The sequence below is a fragment of the Grampus griseus genome (genome assembly GCF_964374135.1).
Source record: "Grampus griseus genome assembly, chromosome: 21".
Lineage (NCBI taxonomy): Eukaryota > Metazoa > Chordata > Mammalia > Artiodactyla > Delphinidae > Grampus > Grampus griseus.
Genome location: NC_139015.1, coordinates 33,787,533 through 33,809,545, shown reverse-complemented (window position 1 = coordinate 33,809,545; position 22,013 = coordinate 33,787,533). Strand labels below are relative to the sequence as shown.

General features: G+C 50.4%; 1 protein-coding gene across 1 annotated transcript in view; it reads right to left on the bottom strand.

The window, feature by feature from the left end:
• Positions 1–15,708, bottom strand: part of CSGALNACT1 (chondroitin sulfate N-acetylgalactosaminyltransferase 1) — an 84,832-nt gene extending 69,124 nt beyond the window's left edge. The window contains exon 1 of the mRNA XM_082680316.1: positions 15,058–15,708. Within this exon, the coding sequence (XP_082536442.1) occupies positions 15,058–15,667 (610 nt within the window). The 5' untranslated portion in view covers positions 15,668–15,708. The remainder of the gene's footprint in view (positions 1–15,057) is intronic.
• Positions 15,709–22,013: the final 6,305 nt, after the last annotated feature.

Here is a 22,013-nt window from a genome sequence, read left to right as displayed (position 1 = left end):
AGAGCCGCGGGGATGTCGGGAGCACAGGCTCCACCAAACTGCTGTCCAGGGGCCACAGGACCCAGGGCCACCGTCCTGCAGAGCTGGTGACGAGGGTGAACATATGGCTCTCTGCCGAATCCTTCCCTCCAGCCTGGACACCTGCGATCCATCATAATGAGGATGGACACGGAACTCAGGGCACGAAGAAGCTGTGCTCAAGCCTCTTCCAAGAGGCTGGCCATTGCCTTTCTAAGAACGACCCTCACTTCTGCGGGCTGGCTGTCTTCTCCAGGCTTGGTATTTAGGGTAACGATTGGTCAAGACTGAGAAGCGACCTACAATGTGTTTTCCTCTTCTTGAGTCTCCAGAAGCAGGACAGAAATGCACTACCACCACCACCTTGGATTCTCTGTCTGTTTCAACCACCAGATTTTGTCACTTTGAGGAGATCAAACGCTACTTTCTTTTTTAATCATGTCAACATCGTTCAAGCACTGCTATATCCTTTTGCAAAATATAAGAGCAACAGATTGTCAAAGTAGAATATCTGGAAATAAAGCATCACCTATAGTTCCACCACTTGCGAATAAATCCATAAATGCTTTGATATAGCATTTTCATCCTCTTAATCTTTTTTCTTTACATAGTTAGGTGTAAACTTTATCATCACTTTCACAGCTAAAATTACAGTTTTGCTCATGACATAGGCTTTGCCCCATTTTACTTAATAGTTACTGAATAAATGATTTTTAGTTGCTATACAACATCCCACTTTAAAGATACATGATTTTACCAGTCTCCTACCGTCAGGCATCTGAGTTGTTTCTATTTTTTCACTATTATAACCATTTCTATGGAGTACATTCTTGATATAAATATTCACCAAGAATAAGTTTTCAGAAATGAAAATACTGGGAAAAGGTGTGCACATTTCAGAGGCTCTTGATACAAACCGCCTTACAGAATGGTTGTACCCACAGATATTCACATTACTAGGTATAAATGTTCATCTCACCTCACCGTCACCAATGCCATGTATTGCCATTTTTTTAATTATGGCAATTTAATATTCAACTTTTGTTTTCATTTTCAACTGTTTTTCACTTTTTAGTGTGTATTTCAGGCAGCCGTGTCTCTTCTTCTGTGATCTGTACATATCTTTAGCGCATTTATCTTTCATAATATTTGTCTGGACTTAAGTTTAAGCAAGAACTTATATCAGGCTCATTGTACCTTTAGCCAAATAAAGCAGGGTCTGTTTAGATTTCACCCTTAGCATTTGATGTGTGCCTCTCTGTTATCCAATAATCTGCAAAGGACATGACTGATTCTGAATAAATCTGGTACATAACTGAAGGGTACTAAGACATACTTTTATATCCACACACTTGATGTGAGGCCACACAGTCTGCTATTTTTCATGAATTCCAGTGCAATTTAGTTTGTGGCTAGAGGTTACTGAGATTAATGATTTCATTAAACATGTAGAGAAGGCCAAAGTATACTCCGTACTATTAATAAACTCTACTTACTGACCATCAACATATTCATAATTTGAGGTTCAGCCATGAACTTGAAAATAATAACATGTTTAAACTACAGCCTTTTAGGAACATTGGTAACTAGTGAGAATCCCTAAGAAAATGTCCAGAAATTTAGAGGATTTTAGTAACATAATATTATCTACGTGAGAACTGTGAAGGCTCCTTTCAGAGAAGCACACAGTCCTCACCCTGAGATCAGCCAACATACCCCTGGGCTCTGCCTGACACGCAGTAGACATTCAGTAAGTGTTTGTTGAATAAATAACTGTCCCAGGGTGCCGAGCTCACTGCTCCTGACCTGACTCAGATCGCATCTCCTGCCTGTTCCCTGTGTCCAGCTGAACCCCAGGCCTTTATCCCTGTTGAGCCCCTTGAACTCTGCACCTCCTGCCCTGCTTGGGCCTCCATGCCAACTGGTGCCAAACCTTGCCTGCATCGGGCCTGACACCCCAGTTGGACCAGGTTTTGCCCTAAAGGCTTTTGTCCCCTTCAACACCAGCTGGAGGCCCAGCTGTGGTTTGGTCTCACAGCGGGTCCACCCTGCAGCCCCGCTCCCAGGCCTCTGCTGATGGCCACTGACCAGCGATGGCACACACGCTTTTGGTTCTTATGCTTGAATGTTTGGCCTCAGACTAATGACAGCGTGTTTGGACGATGATTCCCAAACTGGAAATTCGTTTTTAAGGCAGTCAGTTGACTATGGTCAGAAACACGTAAACAGAGATTTTTTGTATTTCTGTCTGTTGAATTAAACTTATAGTAAAAATAAGATGTGGGTCTTCCTTTTTCAGCCTCTGTTCTACTTCCCCGCCCAGTGTCTGCCCATAATAGTGTCTCATATAAGAAGGACATGATTTAGCACTTACATATGGGGGAAAGAGGTTTGACATCAATAAATACCACTGCTGCCTTAAATTCCCTTTTGAAAAAGCCATGATGTAAGTACATATGCTCCTGGTAGCTTGTTCATTACACACTCCGGAGAAATGCCTATGGAAGAGCCCAGGATTCTATGGTTGGACCCAAGGAGTTACCACCTCCCAACATACTCAGCTCCACAACCCCCCCACCCCCACCCCCTGCCCCGCCTTCCTGTCCCACGGCTGCAGCCTCGGTACAGGAGCCTTCACCACCTCAACTGTTTATAATGCCTTGTCATTAGTCTCCCAGCCTTCACGTTCTTTTAAGGACAGAGGTTATGTCATATTTATTTTTATTTATTTATAAGTAGCTTTATTGAGATATAATTCACCTACCAAACAATTCGCCACTTCAACCACACAAGTCCCTGTTTTTACTATAGTCACAGAGTTGTGTGACCACTACCTCAATCTCATTTTAGAGCATTTCATCTCCCTGAAAGGAAACCCGTACCTATTAGTGGTCACTGCTCATCCCCACCTACCCACCCACCCACCTACCTGGAGTCCTAAGCCACCAAAAATCTACTTCCTGTCTCTACCCATTAGGTGGTTCTGGACATTTCATGTAAGCGAATTATACAATATGTGGTCTTTTGTATTTGAATTCTTCACTCAGCATCATGTTTTCAAGGGACATCTGTGCTGTAGCGTGTATCAGTACTTCATTTCTTTCTACGGCAAATACTTTTGTATGGATAAGTCACATTTTGTTTATCAGTCCATCCACAGGTGGACATCTGGGTTGTTTCCACCATCTGGCTATCCTGAACATGTTTTTGTGTGAATGTATGCTCTCCTCTCTCTTGGGTTCATACTTAGGAGTAGAACTGCTGGGTCATGCAGTAACTCTACATTTCCCAGGTTGAGGAACTGCCAAATTATTTCCCAAACCTGCCGTGACTCCCAGCCCACTCCAATATCCCCTCTACCCTGCTGTCATAGTGACCCAGCTGGAAAGCCAATCTAACCACTATTAAAAATGGTCAACAGTGCCTATGGCCTGCAGGCTAAACTAGAAACTCTAAAATGCATATAAACCCTTGATGATGTTGGTCCTAATCCTTCAGGGTCGTCATCTGGCCACACCTCCTCCCACCCAGACCAACATCCTCCTACTTAGTACTCCAGCATCCTCTGACTGCCTGCAGGTCCTCGACTGCCCCAAGCTTTCACACGCCTCCGGGTTCTGCCCATGTCACTCCCCCTGCCTGGAGCACTCCCCCGCCCCAGAGCACATGCCCTTGACCTGAGACAACTCGAATCGTCTTTCAAAAGTCTTTTCCGTGATGCCCTTTCTGACCCCGCCACCTACGGCCAATCTCTCCCCGCTGTACCACTTGTTTAAGGTGTGACTCTGCCGTCATCGCCTGTGAGGGGCAGGGACCTGGCGTGTGACTGTGTCTACCCCTAGCATGGACGATGCCGGCACAGAGGGCACGGCCAATGGATGAACAGACTGAACACCCAAGTCTTTCAAAACCTCAAAGCATAACTCTCCCGTTACCCATCTATTCCTGCATTTAAGAAGCTATGACGCTTCAGGTCACGCCGAACATAATCACTTCCTCCTGGAACTTCATTTCCTCTCGGCTCTGTCCTCTACCTTCAGCATCCTCCCTACAAGAACCTGCACGTGACGAAACCTCACAAAATCGTGTTTTCCAGACCAACTGATAAACCAATGGAACCTCCAAGGATAGAAAAGTCTATTCCTTCCCTTCATCTACGTCCACAGCAAAGACGGGGGGCTGAGGGCAGAAGGAGAGCCGGGCAGGACGCAGGCCAGCGCTTCCAAGATGGAGCCACGCCCCTTGGTGTTTTCTCTTCCCCCACCTCAGCTCCTGTGAGTCCTACAACGAGAATAAAGTCATCGGGCAAAGGCTCAGCGGCCCTGCCAGCTCATCTCCCTGCGGATGCCGACTTCTGATCAACAGCCTGGGTGGGAACAGATGGAGAGAGAGGAGAGACGGTTCACCGACCCTGGTGACCACTTACAACTCTAAGCAAAATATAAAAGAGAATCTCATCACTGTCACCCATATGCTCCCTTTCCCTGGGTGAGTCGGATGGGGTCTGACTTGTAGTGCAGGAAGCGCTGGCTGCTGCTGACAGAAACATTTACAGGGCAAAGGAAATGGGGGGGGGATCCCCTATCCACAAGTGGGCTGCGTTCAAGAGTGCACGTGTAAATCGCTCCGAAGGCACAGGAACACTAGGATCTGTGGTGGTGACGTCTTCGGGCCAGCCACAGGGCCCTGATCCACCACGCGCCTGCGGAGATGCACCCAGTGCTGTGAACCAGCCCGAGTCCACGGCCGTGAGGTCCAGTCCCAGTTACGGCTCCCCAAGTCAGCACGACAGACATCGGATGGGACAGGGGACCATCCCTCCCTCCCCCACAAGACCGAGGACAAGGGGCACTGGCTGCAGGGAAGGAAGGAAGGAGCCAGGTGACAGCCAGGGACAGAGCCCCAGAGGAAGCAGCAGGACAGGACACAGAGGGGAGAGCACAGCTTCCCAGGGCTTCCAAGTCTTGGCTTTATTTCCTAAACAACGGTCTGTGTAGAGTGACAAAGAGGTGGGGCGGCAGGTGCCAGCTTCAGCCACCAAAGTGTCCCCAGGCCTGCGGGGACGTGTGGGAGAGGGTGGAATGCAGGAAGAAGGCGAATGTTTGATGTGGGAACAGGACAGCACCTTTCCCCCATTTCCCCTTAACTCCCCCCACCCAGCTAACACAGGACCCGCATCAACACCAGCAGGAGGGTGACAGGGATCCCAGGCAGACCAAGGTGAAAGGCAGAAAGGGATGGAAAACAGTAACCCCAAGTTCTGACAACGCAGAAGGCAGGGATGGCTCCACACGCCAGTTTGGGGAAGTGTGCTTGGAAATGATCGATTGTCACAATACTGTTACTTTTTATGATCGTGTGACATTTGATAGAAGAAATCCAAGTGGCCAACACTGAAACATTAAAACTCAAAGAATAGACATATGGTACCAGATAGGCTTAAGCAACCTGCCATTTCTCTGATTCATGGCCACAGAGGAGAGACCACGGCATTCAAGGTTTCCGCTCAGAGGACCCAGGTGTGGGATGTCCCAAACTTCCCGCTCATCAGCGAGATCAATGCAATTCAGCGCTTTTAAACTGTTGGCTTGAGCATGATGGGTGAAACCATCAACAGATTGTGAGAAGAGGTTACTGATTCATAGAGAAATGGAAGCAGATGAAGTAATCAATAGATCTTAAATTATTATTTTAAAAAGTGGTTTCACACTTCTGCTTCCACTCCAGGGTATGATGAGTTTAAAGACACATTGCTCACAATGAAAAAGAGCCAGACTCCCTTCAAATGCAGGACTTTTCTGAACTTCGCGGAGAGCTGAGGCCACAGAACAAACGGCTGGTCCCAAATCTGAGGAGAAACAAGAGCCTGCAGGGAGGGGAGAGCAGGGAGCGCTGGCCCAGAGGGGCAGAGGACATGGGGCGGAAGAAAGAAGGCTGAGCACAGGCTGGCGGCACAGGGACGCCCTGGGGCTCCAGAGAATGGATAGGTCTGTACCCCCGCGGCTCTTCCTCCAGAAGCCTCCTCGGGTACTCACAGAAAATCAGAGCCTTAGAAGTGTCCACGAGGTGCAGACCCGGGGGCGGGGGTCAGCAGCCATGTCGGGGGGCCCTTTCCTCCTGTCCCCCTCTCTGGAACCAAAACCTATTGTTGGGGAAAGCGCAACAAACATTCTCACCCTCAGGAACTGGTGAAAGTTCCCTGCAGCTGGGGAGGGAGGAATAAAAAGTCTTATTCCTGGGGTGGGACAGGAGACACCCCAAGAACCAAAGACCTGGTAGGACTGAGATTTAATCAGAACATCAGAGACAGCTCCACTCCCCACTGCCCTGCAGTAAGCGAACAAGCTTGAATAGTAAGTGACAGCAGAAATGCTGGGAGGGGACAGGACAGGAGCACAAGGAGACCTTCCCCAAGGGGTCACAGGGCTGGACGGACAGCCCTCAGGCAGAACCACCTCCACCCTAACACAAGGTATGACCGAGGAATTTGGAGCCTGGGATGCACTGAGGGTAACCATAGCAACCACAAACCTCAAGCCCCGCCCACTCCTGCTCCCGTGCATGCATACACACGGCACAGGAAAGGGAAAAGTGCGCCATTTCCAGGCATAAACACTATTTATCTCAGTCTCTACTAGCTACACCAGAGTCAACAAAAGTTATGAGGTTTGGAAAAGACAAGAAAAAAATCCAAGACACAAAGCAATCATCAGAACCGGACTCAGAGATGACACAGATGCTGGAGTCATCTGATAGGGAATTTAAAATAGCGATGATTAATATGTTAAAGGTGGAAAAAGTGGACAACACATGCGATCAGATGGGCAACTTCAGCAGAGAGATGGAAATGATCAGAAATAAATGGAAATGCTAGAAATTAAAAGCGCAGTAATAGGCATAAAGAACGCCTTGATGGGTAGTCTCTCTGCTGAGGGAGAATCAGTTAACTTGAGGTGGGTCAATGGAAGTTACCAAACACAAAGAGAAAAAAAAGTGAAAACAAAAAAGAAACAGAACATCCACTAGCTGTGAGACATTCACACAGGTGGAGTCCAGAATGAGACAAAAGGCACGGGGCAAAGAAGGACTGGCTGAAATACTGGCTCAGAATCTCCCCAAATGAATGACGGACACCAAACCACGCAGCTAAGCAGTCCCGAGAACACCAGGCAGGAGAAACACAAAAACGAAGCAAAGCTGAGGCACAACCGAGGAGACAGTGCCGTACCAGCGCTGCCTCCCAGGGCTGCTGCCTGCACACGTGCAGAATACTGACCGCAGGGAAGCCGGGGAGAGGCAGGCGGGAACCCTGCGCTGTTCCTGCAACTCTCCTGTAATTCCAAAATGACTGCAAAAGTGGTTTTGGTGTTAGGTACTCTGTTGAGAATGCACTAGTAACACCCAGGGCAGAAAATGAAGATAACTTTCTAAAGACGTCCTCTCCACTCATCCCCAACCTCTGGCATTTATGTTCTTGAGTTTAGAGTTTAAATCTGATTTGTGATGGGTCCCAGGAATCCAAGTACTCTTTATGGTATTGTTTTGATGGAAAATATCCTCCCACAAACAGCTAATTTACAATGGAAATTGAAGAGCGGAGGTGAGAACTGGGTACCTTGGGTTTTCTGTAAACTTTCTTCCACAAGGTTCGAGCCATCTCTCTTATACACACGGACCGGGCAGGGTGTACTCAGAGACAGGAGCTGAATGGGCCGCGGGTCTGGTGCCCCAGGCCCATGCTGCTCACCCGGCACGGGGAGCAGGAAGCCGAGACCCCAGGGCCAGCGGGGTCGGGGGGGACCTCGAGGGAGTCAGACTCTGGCCAGGCTAGGCTCCCGAATGGGAAACACCACTGTGAGGGCTTGCAGCCACTGAACAGGGAAAGCACTGTGCACCCATCGCTGCTGCCGGATGTGGTGAGGAAGACGAGCTGAGTCTGATAAACCAAGAGCAACAGAGGGAAAAGGGTCCGCGAGCTCATCGCACGGCCTCGGGAAGATGACAGGGAACTTCTGGCTGGAAGAACCTGAAGACTGCAGAAAGGCTTACAGGGGGCAGGGCCTTGGGTGCAGAGGATGGCGCACGGGGAGGAGGAGGGTCAGGGCAGGCAGGAGAGCTGGGCACTGGGCGAGGGGGGGAAGGGCAGGAGAAGCAGCGGGAACAGAGCTGGCAGGCAAGCTGGGATCAGAAGGCGGGCAGGGGCCCCCAGGACTGCCGGCACCGTGGGCTTTCATCCAATCCAGAACTCACATAAAGTGCGTATGTTGGAGAAGAAAACAGGACCGTAAACCCCGTCTCTTCCCTTAAGCACGGGACACGCCCGCCACCCGGCTCCCTGACAGCTCCCGACTGGCTCTTCTGCACTCCATCTTCTCTCCTGACTCGTCAGCTCCCACCCCTCTTCCACACTGCTGTAGGAGTCTCAGAAGAAACGCACCCCGATCAGTTCAAGTAAAGCATTTCATGCTGAAGGCGCCCAGCCCCGCATGACCCCCTCCCCTTAATTGAATGATGCGGCCCCTCCCGTGCCGCTGTCTGCCCGTCTCCCCCAGGAGCTCATGAATTTCCTTCTCTTCCTTTAAAACCTTCTTCCCAAGAACATTTATACAGCTCACCCAGGTGGGGCCTCTCCCAACCGTCTGCACCCCTTGGACGTGCTTTTAGGTTTCCCCCATACTATCCGGGACCAGAGAAGCGTGTGGATAGGTCAGAGACCCTCGGAGGTCCGAGGTGGCATGGCCAGGAGCTACGATCTGAAGGTCTGGCATCTGAGCCCATCACTTGCCACCTGAGTGGCCTGGAGGCTGTTACTTAACCTCCGAGTTCCAGACTCACACTGACAAAACGGAGGTAAAATGAATCCAGGGTGCTGGTGGAAGAGGGGATGAGATGAACCAGTGCTGGTGAGATGTCAGGACAGGGCCTGGTGCGCAGACACAAGACCAGCTACGATAAACCATGGGGTCCCCATCTCCGACCACGGGACCCCCAAGATGCCACCGCTGCTTGAGCACCTGAGAACCACAGCAAGTGTGAGGAGACGGCGGTGAGCTGAGCGGGACTCAGGAGCTGAGCTCACTACCCACCGCCCCCCAAATGAGGGACCGTCTGACTACAGATCCAGGCGACCCTGTGAGCTAAAGCCCTTGGCCCAGGCCTCAGGGTCCTCGTGTCCAACATCCCCAGTGACTCTTGGGTCCCGCCTGCTGGCTGGGCTGATCTCCCCCTAACCCCACCCCGGTCCTATTCCCTGGTCAGTCGGCTTTCTGGCCCCCGCCCTCTGCTGCCATCTGTTCCCCTCTCGCTCGCCCCTCCCCATAACCCCATCTCCCCTTCGAGGCTGGCTCAGGTCCCACCTGCTCTGAGGTCTCTCCCGAGCCCCAGGGGCCTTCAGGCACCGATTCTGACACTCGGACCAACGGCCACTTTCCGCCACTGAACCTCAGTCACTGAGAGCTTTGTCTCCCCATGTGGGGAACCGGGTCCTTCAGGCCAGAGACCTGGCTTCATCCTCCTTCCCCCGCCCCTCAGGCCACTGGGGACGTTCTGCCCGCAGAGCAGGTGTCCCGTCCACGCACGTCGATTAAGCCTGGGCACCGGGCCTCATCCACGACCCCGCACAGGACAAACTCGGGGTCTGGCTAAAAAACTATGGCTCCTTTCCGCAAACACCAGCTCCTCCCCAACGTGGCTGACAGACTGGGCCTGCTGGGCTGCACCCCTTGCCTGCCGTCTCCCCGCCGCACCTCCCACGGAGCCCGAGGCCCGGATCCAGGCCTCCGCCCATCGCGCCTCTGCTCAGCACTCCCGCTAACGCAGCCACGTTCCTCCGTCCTGGACGTTCCCACAGCATCCCCAGCTCCCTCTTACAGCACATCCCTAGTAGGAAACGTGAGGCAGGAAGAACAGTGACACCTCAATTTAAGAAAAATCCCCTGGGAACGAAAGTGCTTCAAATGAGTCCAATAAAAAATTCTAACAACAAGGTTATCGTAAAACAAAGTTAAAGACTCGCCGGTTTCTGCAGTCTTGCTAGAAAGTACTCCACATGCACAGGATGGGTGTCAAACCAAGGTCGCGCCTGTCCCGGTCTGCCGCGGGTCCACAGAGCTGGCCTCAGCGATGGTGTCAGGCTGCACAGTGTCCTAGTTCCGTCTCCCTGCCTCACCCTCCCTCCTGGCCTCTCTATTCGGCGGTAGGACTGGCTGCCCAGTTTGCAGGGACCAGAGCAAAATGGAAAGGTAGGGCCCCTTGTTCACAACTTACTGAGAATTTCAAAATATTCTGAGACAGCAGAGCACCTCCCCTGGCAGGAGGCTCAGCCACTCCCCAGAAGGGGGGCTAGGGTCCCGCCCCCGCAGAAGGGCAAGGCCGCTACCCTCCTCACCATCCCCCCAGGAAGAATCCCTCTATAGTGTAGCCTCAAAACGTTTATTGGCATTTAAGCCTCTTATCTCTGATTTCAGAATAAAAAGCATTTCTCCCTATTTAGGAACGTAAAGCATCAGCAAACACACGAGGAGACCTCAGGGAGGAAGCAGACAGACGGAACGGGCTGCGGTGACAGAGGAAACTAACACCACGCAGGCCCGGTGGGAACTGGACAGTAAACACGCATGGTCCTTCCGTGCACGTGACGAGAGGGCGGGTGGGAAGGGCTGTCCTGGGTTCTACGGCCTTCGCCTCCCTGGAGATGCTGGCTGAGAACTGGGGCCCCGCTCAGGACCTGAAGCCCTATGTCCTGCCCACAGCAACCTCCCTGCACCACCTGCTCTCTTCCCTCCACACCCCGTCCACTGCGCGGAATACCCGTTCTCCCTTATTTCTGCACCAAGATCCCCAGGCGCCCCCAAATGCCCGGCAATGCACCTGAACGCCTGCCTTACCTTTCCTCCCCAAGTCACAAAGGAGCATCTCCCTGACATGCACGCTGAGCACGGTCCCGAGCACCCGGGTCTCCAAGCACCTGGCCCTGGGGCTGGACTCAGCAACATGGTCACCGGGCATCCTTGGAGGTTATGCGGAGGCACCAACAATGGACATACAAATCTCCGGGCCCTCACCCGGTGCCTCAGCCACCCAGGAAGCACGCGGTCTTGGCTGTGGAGCCCAGGAGGTGGGAGCTTACTGGGCAGGCGATGGTCACTAAGGCTTTAGAGCTATTCCCGTATCCCCTTGTTTTAAGACGCGTCTCAGGGTGCCTTCAAAACCTTCAGTTTCTTGTGGCTGGTGGTTTGACTCCATCTCACCGTAAAATCAAGTCTTTTGGCGTCTGAGACACTCTTGCCACCACTAACCCTGCGAAAGCTGGAGGAGGGGAGCTGCCCAGGCCGGTACAGAACCTCCCCATGGAGACAGCAGACACAGCACCTCACACAGGACTCACGGTGTTGGGGGTTTGGGTTGTAAAAGGGGAATAATTCGGGAGGCTAAACTTTTATGAAATGACGTCGAATGTAGGCCCCGGAGCTCTATTTAAATGTACCATCAAAGCCCCAAATTGTGCCACTCAGACTTAAACAGGAGCCTGTGTATCCCACACAGGAGTCATGAACCACAAACACAAAGAGCTTTTCTGTTCACTTGAGGAGATAAACAGTTAGGTTTCCGAAAGCACAGGATCTGATCATGCTTTTCTACTTTATCTTCTTTTCCCAGACGGTTGTACAAAAAATTCATGTTATTATGTGAGAATCCAATGCAAGAATCATTGCCAGTGAAACATCTGGTGAAGGGAAGCTGGGGCAAATGTTGTTCCCTCTATGTTTCAGAGATAGATAGTAATTCAATCCACATGGATAATAAATTAGATGGTCATCAATAGGCATTCGCCCTCCGCAGGCTTCACAGAACTGTAGGAAGTGACCATGGTCAGAGCAGACCTTACAGATCATCTGTCTGAATCCCTTCTTCCACAGAGCAGAATCCCAAGGGGTGGGGCATATCCTGTCACCCAGCAGAGGGGGGCAGGACACCCCTCAGGGACGGTTCCTCGGCAAAGCCAAGAAGAAAGCCAAAGTGGTGCTTTGTATTTTGCAGAAAGCTGGGCCGGGTGGGCCTTGGGGGACATGAAAGTCAACTTCTCCCCAGCCACCAGGAGGTGAGGGGTCTGGGTCAGAGTCACACAGCCTCTGCTGTGTCATCACGCCTCCTGCCCCACGGTTGGCTTTAAGTCTACTCAACTGTTATCATCCAGAAGCATCCCACAGGGTTTTATTATTATTCGTTTAAACACAAAGAACCCCCATCCTTATCACACTAGTTCAGGGTTCAGTGAATCCGTGGCCCTCGTGTAGAGCTCTCTGAGGGTGTGGAACCCAGGTTTGCCCATGGACTTCCACTCAACTGCCCCAACGTTTAGACTACTGACACCCAAACACAAAACGGTCTCTCCAAGGTTATGTTTAAAAACCCAAATACGTTATGTTAAAGATACACTTCATCCTTACAGGGTCCCATTGCTTGTTCTCACGCGTTATAAAACACAGATTTCAAATCAGACCCTGTCCGTTCCTTTCGTTCTCCTCAACTAGGTGTATGTCAAAGAACCGTGAGCCAGGACTGCGAAGGTCTTCAAATGTAATTCAGTCCAACCACGTCTCTGATGCTAGAGTCATGAATTATCACCTCCTGGCCATCCAGCTGATGACAGAATCCTTGCAGTGACGGGAATCCCACTTTGCTCCAAAACATCACTGTTTGACAGTTACTCCTTTTGCTGAATTTAACTCTGCCTTCCTGCAGCTCCCTGACTAGTGAAGTCTTTCATGATGCCTCAATTCCTGGGAATATAAAAGATCCCCTCCACCATCTTTTGTGATAAGAATGAAAAAGTGAGATCAACTGTGTATGACAATCAAATACATAGAAACATATTTAAAGTGTTTGCGTCTATTTACTCATCATATGAACATAGCTGACAAGACTTTCCCCAAACTTGGAAGGTGTGTGTGGACTGATCTGCCTTCACACACAGGCTGTGTTAAGCCCCACGGGGCAGCATGACAAGAGGGTTTCGGACAGAAAGTCAGACGTACCACAGAGCACCTCAGCTCAGGGACAAGAGGCCCGAGTCACCGAGAACCACAGGCCTTGCACTTCAGATCCTGTACACAGAAAAGCGGACGGGGATTTCAGACATGAAAGCAGATTAAAAATCACTGATTTGTAATCAAGTCCTTTTGAAAGTGCTTTGCGCGAGGGCAGCTCTGGCAGCGTACTCCACAACCAGGGTTTCCTTTTTAAGGATGTTTAATGATTTTCCCTGGGGGTCAGCTAGGCAAGTAATAGTTGTGGAAATGTTTCATAAACCCTAAAGCACTATAAAATGGGATGCTACACCCTCACGATACTTTAAACGCTTACTGAGTGCTTACCTTGTGTTTATACTTGCTAGATCCCCAGTGCAGTAGGCACTTTTAATACCTCATATAAATGAGTAAAATCCTGACATCGGTGAACGAAAACCTGTCACTTGCCATCCGCCTCTACAAGGATGAGGTCAATAGCCACGGCAGCCGCTGACCTTCAACTCACCCTGAAAGGAGTTCAGGGTGGAGATCAGGAACGAGGCCCTCTGTGCTCTGGGAAACACTGGCAGAACAGGCCTTCAGATAGAGGTTTTCAGGAGATTTTATGAGCCCAATTCTTGCATCTTCTCTTATCTAGAACACTAAAATCATGAATGGTGACATCTGCTCCTCGTGAATGGCAGCCACCTTCTGCCAGAACGTGTGCTTCACTGCACGGACCCCCTTCACCAAAGTCACACATACGCTGACCCCCACCCCACCTCTTCGGATCAGTTCCTCAGAGCTGTCTGAGATGCTGTCCCGGGCTATCGTCCTCATTTTGTCCCCGAATAAAATTTAACTCACTACTCTCACATTGTACTTTTTTTTTTTTCAGTCAACAGACCAAAAGCTTGATCTTGCAAAAGATTTCTTTGCCTAGTCTAGGTATATGAAAAATGATAATATACCAAAATTGCATTAATTTACAGTTCACATGTAAAGGGGAAAAAACCATAAGACAGGAAAGCATCCAGAGAGAACAGGCATAAATAGCAGAGGGAGGGTTTCTGGTATGACTAAAGAGGGTTTGTCTTCCTACAGGTTGATGAGACGGTCGTTACAGAACTAAAGTAGGGAGCAGGGTAAGGTGGACAAGCCATGTGTCTGGGAAGTATCTCCTTTCCGGAAACAGGAGGAAGAGCTGGATGCCCTCGAAGGCAGTTCCTCTTCCAAATTATTAGTTGATTTTTGAATCAGTAACAACGGAAAAATTGGTAAGAAGAGTCTTCCAAGAAACTCCAAGACGAGGCTGCTTTTTTCTAAAATTGACACAAACACAATTAATACTAGGTTGTTCTGTGCCCATGAAGAAAGGTGAGGCATTCACTCTCCTAGCTTCCAGGTGCTCTGCCCACCTCTAGAATATGACCTAGTGGTTAAGGACGTGGACGCTGGAATCAGACTTCTGGGTTCAAATCCCAGCTCTGTCACTTGCTAACAGAGCCCCCTTAGGTGATTTACTTAACTAATCTGAGCCTCCATTCCCTCACCCCGCAAAAGGGGTCACTGCCAGTGTAAAGCTCCCAGAACAGAGCTGGGCGGACCTAAGTGCTACAAGTACATGTTCGCGACTACTGTCCTGGCCGGGGCCTGATGACAGGGCCCGGTCTCTAGACGTGCCTGGGAGAAGGCATAAAACGAAAACTGCCTATCACACTCTATTTGGGTTTCAATATTTCATGTTTATATTTTGTTTTCTTTCTTTTTTATTGAGAGCAGGAAGTTCCACCTTCTGCCAAGAAACAATGAACCTGTCCACTCAGTGACTGCAGCTTCCACGAGGAAGTGAGTGGAAGCAGATATTTCTGAAAAATACAAAAAGCCAAGCCTTGCCTTCAGTCGCTCATTCAGAGCTGCCTATGCGTCATCCCCAAAGCCACCGCCAGCCTCTGCAGCCGGGCTCTGCCTGGGCCCAGACCCGGGTGCCCCTCCGACCACCTTCCACCCCCTTCGCAAGCGGGCCAACCTTCGATGAAGTCCGAGGCCGTGTAAGGACGCTGGTCGGGGCTGCTCTCGGCCGGGCTGTTCAGGGCCTCCACGGCCAGCTGGATGACCTCCACCAGCTCATCCCGCTTGTCCTTGCGCACGGGCTTCTCCTCGGGGTGGCGGGTCAGGCCCGTCTCCAGCTGGTACACTTTGTGCAGGGTGAAGCTGTCAAAGGGCACAGCGGCATACTCGGTGGCCTGCTTGACGCCGGTGTGCACCTCCGCCCTGTCCACCTGGGAGCGCAGGAAGGCCAGCAGGTCGGCCTGGGCCCTCCCGGGGGGGCCCGCGGGGTCCCCCGTCAGACGCTGCGCGGTCCTGAGCTGCTCGCTCCTCTCCCGCAGCTCCTCCTGGAGCTGTGTGATCTGCCTCTGGAGGCTGCTGATGTAGTCGCGGTGACGTTCTTCCCACTCCTGCATTGCCGCCTGGTACCCGTCCTTCCCCGTGGGGCCGTTGGCCCGGGGCAGCCCCAGCTGCTCCTCGTCGCCCCTTGGCGTGCAGGCCAGCATGTAGAGGACAGAGACGACGCAGCAGAGGAGCACAAGCAAGACCACAACCCGGGAGACCCAGGTGAGCAGCCCCCGGCGCACCATCCTCGCTCAGGGATCAGCCACGCGTCCAGCAGCCACGGCGTTCATCCCAGACCACCCGGCCCGCGAGGGGCGTCCCTGGACTAGACCACAGGGAGCACACGTCCGGGGGTCCCCGAGCTGCTCTCATCCATTTCGGTCTACACAGCGTCTTGTTCCTGGGAGTCCACCACCAAGGGCAGCAGGTTCCTGACTTCTAAAGAATGAACTTCCAGGCAGAGGCAACGAGCCAGGGGAACCGTCCAAGTTGTCACGCTCATTCCCATCATAGCCTTCCAGAGGGAACCTGAGGAGACCAATGACAATAACACTTAGGACAATAACCCCCTTGTGTTCACCACGGCAATCAATAATCAATATTCAATGGAGTTTACGGAAGATGCTTACAACAGGTGATTAAATATTGTTCAGTGTTTCTAAATCAGAATGCAAATATGCATCTGCAGAGTAGCGTACACAAAGAACAAAGGATGCGGAAAGAAGATTGGAAGAAAACATGGCAAAATGTGAATTCGCTCTGGGTGGAAGGATTAATGGTGATTCTTCTGCGTCTCTGTAATTTTCTCTATCTTGCAAATTGTCCACAATGGCACATATTATTTTCATGGTTAAAAGGAAAAAGCAAAACTTGAATGACAATGAAATTGCAGAACAGGGTCTTCCCAGCACCCGAGGATGCAGACAGTGAGCATCCCAGGCTCCTGAGGCCACCCAACCAGGGTAGGCCTGCAAGCTGGCTCGGGGTGGTCCTCATACTTTCTGATGAGGAAGTGAAGAAGCACCTGGAGGCCCAAATATGCAAATGCTAAGTGCGAATGATAACACTCAGAATGCATCCCGACAGTTCTTCCAGGACAGGGGATGATGAGTTTACCACAGAAAGGGATGGAGCTGGGAGAAGTAGACCAGAAATACTGCTTTGTCAGGACTCAAACCCAGGACGCCTCTGCTCAACCTCTGGGAGCAATTTCGTGTCCTGGCGGCTCATCAGAAACACCCAGCCAGACCACAGGGCCTTTCATCCAACTCCACCGCCCCCCCAAACAAATGAGGAGCCACCTGGCTCTCACCCGCTGTCCCCTTCCCCCGGGAAGCCCCTCCCTCCTCCACCCGGCACTCCTTCCTCAGTGCCCTCCCTTCCTTAATCCCCTTTCCTCAGCTCCCCTGCCCATCTGAGCCCAAAAAAAGAATGATAAATGGATCAAGTAAGGTTTCTTGTTGTTGGGAGATTTTAATAAAACTTTCCTAGATGCATCTTTTTATATCACTTCTCTGAAACAACCTCCCTGAGGGTACTGTGTCCTGGTCATTTTATAAAAATTCAACATTAAAAAAATCCCCATGAAAACTAAATTACCTTTTTTTTTTAAGGTTTTTTGTTTGTTTGGGGTTTTTTTTTGGCTGTGCCTTGCAGCTTGTGGGATCTTAGTTCGCTGACCAGGGGTTGAACCCAGGCCTCGGAAGTGACAGCACAGAGTCCCTACCACTGGACCACCAGGGAATTCCCTAAATTACTTTTTACAGTCTTCACCCGACCTAGAAATCCAGATTCTCACCTCATTTACTGGTGGGCTGTCCCCTTTACTGACTGGAAGGACTCCAGTCAATTAGCAACTTCAGGACCCCTGGGAGTAGGGAGAGATGATCCTTCTGGCATCCTCCCTACACTGAAAATACCATAAACAGTAAGGCTCACTGATGGTCTAAGTAGTCACCTGCCATGTCCTATGGCCACACTTTCGAGTTCCTCTCCTATTTCCCTGGTGATGTGCCTCTTACATATATCACTATGCTATCAAAATAGTTTATTTCCCAATTTTCCTTTAAAATTCAACACATAACATTCTCTCCAATATTTCCCTTGGCCTGAGGATTTTCTCTCTCCTATAATTTAGCACAATACACGGTTATCAGTGCTGAGTTTAAAGTGTATGTTTAGCTGTGGAAGCCTTTTCTGTCTGATGAAAATCTCAGGCTTTGTATAATTACTATAATTCTGTGATTTAAAACATCTCAGCTTTGGTATTCAGGCACCTTGCTGTTTTTAAGGAAATCGCTCCGATGAACTCATTATATCCAAGTATTAAATTACCAGTGAAGACATGTTATCATGTTATGCGGCTACTTTAAAGACTTTTACTTTAAATGGACTGTCATTAAAGACAAAATAAGCAAATCAAATAACAAAAATGGAAGGTTTAACACCATTTGTTGTACTGTGGAAACAAAGTATGCAATCTTTCTAACATATTTTTAACGGAATAATGGTTATGTTTGCATAATAAATTGAAATCACATTGGTTAACCAAAGCAATGTATTAAAGCAATGGCTAAAGAAGTTTAAAACTGTACAACAATTATTAGTTCTGTTCCGTAAGTCTCTTGAAAGTCTAGTCTGGCTTTTGAAATTCACTAGTATAAATTTCAAAGTTATTTGGTATTCCATTCTTCTGGATGTAAAAGGAGAAAAAAACAGATGTAGGAAGAAATGACTTCTTAAAAGTAATAAAAGCCGTAAAAATTACTGCCAAAGGAGCAGTGATGGATTTCTCCTTTTAAATGTCAAGAGCAGATAACGTATGTCAGAAACAAAATTCTAGATCTTTTAACACACAGTGTTTTGGGGATGTTTCTAGCAATCTAACCTGTAATGATAATAGTAACACCTGGCCACACATTTGTCTGCTAGAGTCAGGAGGCTCATCCTTCGCACTCTTGCTTCTGTGGAGACATCGGGTTTTTCATCTGCAGCAAAGATCTGACCTACTCAGCTCTACCACATACAGGAAAGAATGGCCTCAATGAGATGTAACCCTGACCAAACGTACAGCCAAACCGCAAAGGTACAACCTCTCCCGCTCTCTGCAGAGATGCTGGGAGAATTAAAGAGTTAACTTTTATAACGTGTTTACAGCTGCAGATGGAGAACACCATGTAATTACCAAGCACTATTACAAGTTAGAGACGACAGTGAAAATACAGCTGTACCATCCCAGCAGCATTGTGCTACTATTTTAAAAACTTAGGAAAGGCACCCAGATTTCAGAGGAGCTCCATCTTTGGGGTGGCTGGAGCGCGAGATACAGCCCTGTCAGTGACCAACGTTAGGAAGTGTGGGTGAAGGGAGGTGTGTGCTCCTATTTTTTAACCACAGAAAATCCCTCGTGCTCGTCAGGTGTCTTGCCACCTACACTTTAAACGTCCATCCTTCTCAAGTGCTTTCCCCAGTGCTTTCCTGCCTCTTGCCAAATCCCCGAGGATGTTCTGTGATGCACCTTGTCCAAAACACTGAACTTATTGATTAGACTGAAGAGACATCCAAGCCCAGCGGTTTTGCTGCCATTCTTACAACCTCTCTGGGCAACAAAACGGTGGGCGGAGGCTCCTCCACGGTCCTCTCTGAAGGGAGAATACGCTGCAGAGCAATGCTCGCCAGATGCCCCAGGGTGAGCCAACGTAACGCAGCGCTACTCCCCAAACTCTCAGGCTGGACAAGGGATCTAAGGACAGACTGAATAACCCTAAGAGCTCTGCCCTGGGGTATACAGGTAGGGGGCTGCGTAAGGAATTTCTTTCTGAACATTTAAGGAAGAGAGTCTGAAAGAAGCAGGGGGCCCTAGGCCAAGGGGTCCAGCAATGGGTGGGTTTCTCAGACTCCAGGTGCAAAAGCTGTCCGGCAGCCCTGACATCCTGGCCAGGCCACCAAGCATCCTGGGCAGCCCCACATCTCCAAATAACACAACGATGGTCCAACCATAGGACAGAATCACAGTCCATGCCATCCAGGATACTGTCATTATTCATCCTTGCTGTTACTGAGCATCTAATGTTATTATACACTGATAAGTTGTGACAGGAGATGAAAAGTGAACCAAACACAAATTCTATCAGCAAGTTCATGAGCTTGTAGAGGCATTAAGCCCTTTGTAAATAACTGTAACATGAGCCCCCAGCAGGCAAACGTCATTAAAACAAATACTAAGTGTTAATGCCATGCTCCCACCTACCAAATGTGTGTGGGGGGGTGTATGTGGGGATTGAGAAGAAAAGTATAAATATAAATAAATAAATTTCCAAATGAGAAAAGCTTAAAATAAATGTTAGGAATCAACAACGTTCGTTAAAATAAGATAGGCAAGTGGCCAAAGGTACTGTTTATCATTTCATCTTAAGAGTGGAAACTCTTTGAGAGTGAGACTAAGACAGGTCTAAGTTTGGTCCAGAGTCTGACACCCAACCAAAATGAGGACAGTGGAAATGAGAACTTCCACAGCTAGGACAGAGGCACCATTAGGACGGCTGTACTCATTTTACTCTGTAGACCCCAGGGGACGTTTTGGTCACGAGGGCTGTGTCCTGTGACAGAACGTCCATGAAAGGCTCATAAATCACGAGGCCCGCAGGACATGCCCGGCTGTGAGATGCTGCCGGGGCAGCGGTAGGCGGAAAGGACGGTGGCTCTGTGGCGAGACCAGGTCGGGCGGCACTACACACCACAATGACAGGCCTTGTGAGTGATAAAGGAGACCATTCAGGGAGTGGCAATAAATTCCACGGGACAGCTCCACCCTGTGCACACACACAGCCAAAATGGATGGTGGAGAAGAAAACCAGCAGTGTGTCCTGAGCCAGGAAGTGGCGGGCCAGGGCCCCAAGGCCGCTGTGTGCATCAGCTCCTCCTGAGCACAGACAATCAGCTCTTTGACAGCAGGGGCACAGCTAACCTTCAGCGGCAGGATTAGCTGTACTAACAAAACATAAATCGAGGTCCTATCTCTTGGGTAAACACACCATCCTGAACGTGTGTGGAGAAGGCAACCTGCAAAGATTCTTATTCAGAGATGTTCTCGGAAACGTATATAAAGTAACTCTGTACACTTCACCCGGCCTCAGCGCTGCATTTAGAATCCCCTCCACCTCCGTTTGGCCCCCAGGACGGCCTCCGCGTCCCTGCCTTCCCACCACGGTGTCTACCTCCCCCCATCAGCTCGGGACCACACGGCCGGAGTGGGGGGATTCTGCAGAATCCAGCAGAACACGGACCAAAGCCACTGCAGGAGACGAAGACCCCCCCAGCCCCGAGCCCCTGCTCGCTGTCTCCTGTTTAGATTCCTCCTAACTGTTCTCTACCTGGTCTCTTAAGAGAGACAAGCGTCTACACACAACCTCTGCAGTGCCGCCGCAGGGTCCACAGCAACCTGGCTCTTGTGCACACCTCTGCTTCAGAGCGAGACGCTGCAGAGAAGTTCAAGCAGCCTAAGGATGAGCATAGTCTCCCCAAACCACACCCCCGGGGGCTTCGGAGCAGGGCTCCTCAGGCGTGGCAGACCTTTCCGGAACGCAGGCGTCTCTGCTCCACTGGGGCTTGAGTCAGCACCCATCACGGGCCAAATGCTTTATCCTCGGGGTACTTCTGACGGCAGCTGGGGAGCGGAGGGAAGCCCTGTGTCACTGTCCACACAGGACAAGGTATGGGCAAGCAGGGGGGCACAGGCCTCCACACGCCATCACAGCATCAACGCTGCCGAGAAGCGTCCTCGTGGACCGCATCCACCCTGACACCAGGCTGCCCGGCCCAAGGCTCTGCCGGACACAGAACCAGGCTCCGAGGGTCGCACTCCTCCTTCGCCCTTGGCACTCGGATCAGGGGTCTCCAAACTGACCAACATAAATAGCACATTCCAGGCAGGAAATAACTAGTGGACGAGCACCACATGTTAACGTGATCATTGATAAGTCAGAGTACTGTTGTAGTATGTATTCCCAAAACAATACCCCTAAAATAACGAAAAAATTGTTTTTAATGTCTTCTCACCCTGAGGAACTGTCCCAGGCTCCCCAGGGACCCGCTTCCAGCTCCCAAGTAACTGCCCTCCACCCTGAGTTTCATCCCAGTGTCCCCGGGACAGAGCTGCATCCCCGCCCACCCCAGGGCCCCATCGCAGGTTCCCACTCCTCAGGGTGACCTTCCTGCCTCTGGACCTCCGGCTCCATCCCAGGGTCCCCAATACCTGCTCCCCAGACACTGCCTGGGCCCTGCCAGGTACATCCTTCCCGCCCTTCCAACCCAGAGGACCTGGACGTGGCCTTCAAGACACCCTAGAGGGTCCATTCTGAGGTCCTCCCTGTAACCAGATCCGGGAGCTGGTTCCCCATGGCCCAGAGGGACCGAAATCCCCTCATCTCTACACTGCTCTGCAAGAATCATTGGTTCCTTTTTCCCTACTTGGAAGCAGAAAAAAGGAAATGTGGAAAAAGAAACTGGGGTCTGCTAATCAGAAAATGAACACATGGAGATTAATCACAGCTCTGAAAGCCAAAAGTCCAGGAAACAGGCCCAAGCCCTTTC